The sequence below is a fragment of the Onychomys torridus genome, chromosome 1 (assembly GCF_903995425.1).
Source record: "Onychomys torridus chromosome 1, mOncTor1.1, whole genome shotgun sequence".
Classification (NCBI taxonomy): Eukaryota; Metazoa; Chordata; class Mammalia; order Rodentia; family Cricetidae; genus Onychomys; species Onychomys torridus.
This window is the reverse complement of record NC_050443.1, coordinates 131,707,452-131,712,003: the sequence shown is the minus strand read 5'-3', so window position 1 is coordinate 131,712,003 and position 4,552 is coordinate 131,707,452. Positions and strand designations below refer to the sequence as shown.

Genomic DNA, 4,552 nt, shown 5'->3' with positions numbered 1-4,552 from the left:
CCAGAGGATCCATCCAAGGGTTAGATGAGGAAAAGGACTGATATTTTTTAAATAAGTCTGCTGACTTCAAGTATCACTTTTTAAATACAACCTCATATTCTAGTCATTAAACAAACATTAAATGTTTGGTGTGCACATTTAGATATCCCTATTAAATGAGCACAATTAAATGAACTCAAAGGTAGACATATAACATAAATCCATGTTACATTTTATTCTGGGAAATTTTTAGCATCCATTTGTAGAAGTCTTCACAAGAAATCTATGTGTGAGTGTCTTCTATTTAACGCATCTAGATCTACCTGTACACACAGGTTTGTATTGATGTGGTGGGAAAATACTGCATGAAAAATTTATTGAATATGATAAATTTTGGATAGCTTGTGAAAAACCTAAATTTATCATATGCCTTTTATTCAGGTTTGACTCTTCCAAATAAGACACTGACATTTGGATACCAACACACTATTTGAGAGGTGAAGACGTCAATTCAAATTATTGAATTCAGTGTCGCATGAGAAAATATGACTCAGTATAGGGTTAAGACAAGAGGAGTGATTCCAGACAGTGTGCATTCCAAAAAGTTAAAAAGTTGAAAGCTGTAATATTATTTTGACCTCAATACAATCTTTGTGAATGCATTCTTTACCTCCTTATTCCTTAGGCTGTAGACCAGAGGGTTCAACATGGGGGTGGCCATGGTATAGAAGACAGATGCGATTTTGTCGGTGTCCATGGAGTGACTGGAGCTGGGCTGCAAGTACATGAATATGACTGTCCCATAGAAAATGGAGACAGCTGTGAAGTGGGAGGCACAAGTGGACAGAGCTTTGCGATATCCTCCCACTGAATGCATCTTTAGTATATTGATGAAAATGAACATGTAGGATTTTAAGATAAGTATAAGAGCAAAAAAGATATTGAAGCTGGCTACATAAATAAGAATGAGTTCATTGACATGTCTATCAGAGCAAGATACAATCATGACTGCTGGAATGTCACAGAAAAAATGATGGATCACATTAAACTCACAGAAGGAGAGACTTAATGCATTTACAGTATAGATGGAAGCATTCAGGAATCCACATATATAACAGCCAATGATTAGACATGTACACAAACTTGTTGTCATGGTGGTGGCATAGTGTAGGGGCTTACACACTGCTACAAAGCGATCATAAGCCATTGAGACCAAAAGGTAGATCTCCACATTGGCAAAGGTTGCAAAAAAGAACATTTGAGCAGCACATGCATTGTAGGACATGATCTTGTCTCCTGTAAGGAATCCAGCCATGACTTTTGGAGTGACTGTTGATGAGTAACAAAAGTCCACTAGGGACAAGTTACAGAGGAAAATGTACATGGGGGTGTGAAGCCGAGAGTCCAAGAGAATCAACAGACACATCCCCAGGTTCCCCACCAGGGTGATGGTGTAGATGAGGAGGAAGGTGAAGAAGAGGGGAATCTGCAGACGTGGGTTATTGGTCAGTCCCAACAGGATGAACCATGTCATTTCTGTCCTGTTCTCCATCAATGATATCAGTTAGTCAACAGAAGGCCTTAAACAATGAAATTTTAAAAATTGCATGTATTTGTTAACCAGATGCAGAAAGTTTATTAACTGTGTGAATATGGTTTATTTTAATGTACCTATATGTCAGTACACCTTTCTTCTTTTGACAGGAAAATAACAAAAAATTAACTTTATTGATGATGTTAATAGCAAATTAGAAAGGAAAAAAATTTAAAAAATACTAGGGGGAAGTATATAGGCACAAACAATTGAGAAGGAGGAGAAACTAAAAATCAGAGACATGTGTAACATCAATTTAACAGACTTTCTAGAGAAATAAGATCACATAGAATCAATATTTGAGAACACAGGGGTGAATATATTCCAAGAATAAAGAGTTTGCCTCCCCACTCAAAACACAACTCTCACCTCAGACAGAATTAGCAGTGGTTTATTCCAGAGCCAAATTTGAGTGACCATGATCTAGGAACACAGATGTAGGTTATTCAAAATTTCATATTCTAAAACGGAAGTAGCGTCATGAAATTTTCTTGGTAAGAGAACAAAGACATAAATCAAAGAATTTTAAAAAGTGCCAGTTTAACTTTCCTGGACTCTGTAAAACTAACACTACTGTGCTTCCATGCCAAGAGATACTATACAGCCTGTTCTCTGTCAATAACATAATGACTTTGATAAATTGTTATATCCATCTAAATTGTGAAGCACAAGAGATATAAATTGTCTGCATATTTAAATAATACAGTTACCAACTTCTGCTTTGAATCCAAGTAAACTTTTTCATCCCATTGCAAGCTAACGATATAAAATAATTTAACTTAATTATAATGAATAATTGTTTTCTTTTATTTAATAACAGTGAATTTAGTGGCACACTATATGTTAATTTCATCTTGGTCACTATAGATTTGCTCTCATTAAAGATCAAGCAAGTGAATACTCCCAACTTTAAAATGTTTCTTCTAAATACTAAAAGTTCTGAATGAAGTATTGAGCTTGAATTGCATTTTAACTCTTCTTAGCACACATATTCTCTTGCTTTTAAAACATCATTTCTAGATCCATTGATACAGATATATCCAGAAGCATAAAATTATGATTAGCTCAAAGAAGGCTTTGTTTTGAATCAATATTGCTAAATGCTGTACATACTGGATTTGTGGTATGTTGGGAGAGTGTTCAGTCTCAGAAGCAGCTTGGAATGAAGATATATCATTAACTAAAATACAGAGAGTTCAAGTTCTTGGAAGAAATACATACCAGATCACCTGCTGACTACCTAGAAAACAACTAAATCCTCTACACACCATATAGCTACCTACAAAATGAAGACTGTAATGAGGCATACTTGGGATATTATTGGGAAAATAAAGTAGCATATCATAGGCAAGAAAATGCTGGTTGTTTAGCATGCTTTAGTGAGTACTATAATCATGTTGTCATTACTATGTGATAATAGCATCCACAGCTTTAGTTCTGGGTAAGTTTAAGTATTGAATATTCTCTCTCCAAATTGTCCTTCCTACATTTGGGCCTGTGCCTTCTCATTATTCTGTTTGTTTTTACACTAAGAATACCAACGTTTGACATGCAGTCTCACATGAACCATCCTTTTCAAAAGTTTCATTCCTGTATTCCAAAATTTTAGAGAATGTGTTCCTTTTTTTGAATTTTTAGTTTTACTTTTCTCAGGATATCATCCCACAGTAATAGCAGAGGCCCAGGGGCCCTAGTTTCCAGTTTATGGGCTTTGTTTATCTCATAGACATAGTGTTCTTATAGTCTAACAATACTTAAACTTTCTTGTTTGGTTTGGACTATTTGGAAGTATATCCACTTTGTTATTTCCTATCATTAATTTCTTGAGCCTTTGGCCAATTTAATTATGTACATCTACCTTGAAAACATTTATTTGCCAATCATATGCCATATGATAACTTTTAGCATTTACTTTATTATCTACAAATGGAGTGTGTGTTGGAGTGAGTGTGTGTGTGTCTGTGTGTGTGTGTGTGTTTGTGTGTGTGTGTAAAGCAGAATTGAAAGTATTATTTCTTACTGTATTTTTAGGAAATTTTAATATTTAGGAAGTTACATGGTAACTGCAAATTTTTGTAAGCAGTGTGAAAAATACTCAAAGTGTAAGAGTTAAGATTCTATCCAAAAATGAGCATGACCTCATGGCATAGGGTAGAAATGTGTTTGCGAGAATATGCATTTATTTCTAGCCTTTCATCAGTGTACAGAAAGATTATTTTATCTTCTGGATTTGTGTCTTTTATGATTCTTTTTAATCACCAAGTAAATCAAACATATAGTGAACAAAATAAAGTTACATCAACCAAATTACATTTAATATTCTTTCTGAGAATAACTTATTATATGAATCATTAAATCTCCTGTACTATTTTGACAACTATTCCTAGACTCAGCATTTCAAAACTAGTTTTAAAAGAATAACCTTAGACTTTAAACTATTTTAGTCCTCAAAACTATTTTTTAAACAACTGTTTTCAAGTAACTCATAGTAGGTATTCATAGCCCATTTCTTTTTCAGGAATTATACTTCTCACTAAGATGCTAATGAGATGTAGGTAGCCAGTTTTTAGTACTGAAATGTTTGACATAGAATGGTCACTCTAAATCCTTAAAATCCATTATTCAACACTTCACAAATCCTCTTCCAGGATCTTGGTAATAGAAAGTGATCAATGATCCAATTTTTCTAAAGGAAAAGGGGAAGACTCTGCTTAGACCAAGTTCTGAATCATCATGCATTATTTCTCTTCCCTTGGAAGAGTCACTTACCTCCTTATTAGGAATGCATATTATAGGCAAACCAGATAAAATTACTCCTCTCCCATAGTTTACAGGTTGTATCTGTACATAGGAACAGAAGAAAATATATGAAGAATTTGCCATATAAGAGTCAATCAATGGGGCTTTTATCTTTGAGTGGTTTTTTCATCTTGTTGAAGGCCCATAGCAGATTTTCAGGTCAGGCAGAAGACCTGCATG

General features: G+C 34.3%; 1 protein-coding gene across 1 annotated transcript; it reads right to left on the bottom strand.

The window, feature by feature from the left end:
• Positions 1-607: 607 nt before the first annotated feature.
• Positions 608-1,534, bottom strand: LOC118592909 (olfactory receptor 5B3-like). Its single transcript, XM_036201991.1, has one exon. The coding sequence runs from the start codon at positions 1,529-1,531 to the stop codon at positions 608-610; it is 924 nt and encodes a 307-aa protein (XP_036057884.1). The 5' UTR covers positions 1,532-1,534.
• Between the last annotated feature and the right edge of the window lie 3,018 nt (positions 1,535-4,552).

Coding starts and splice junctions, on each gene's coding strand:
- LOC118592909 (XM_036201991.1), bottom strand. CDS start 1,531: ATGGAGAACAGGACAGAAATGACATGGTTCATCCTGTTGGGACTGACC.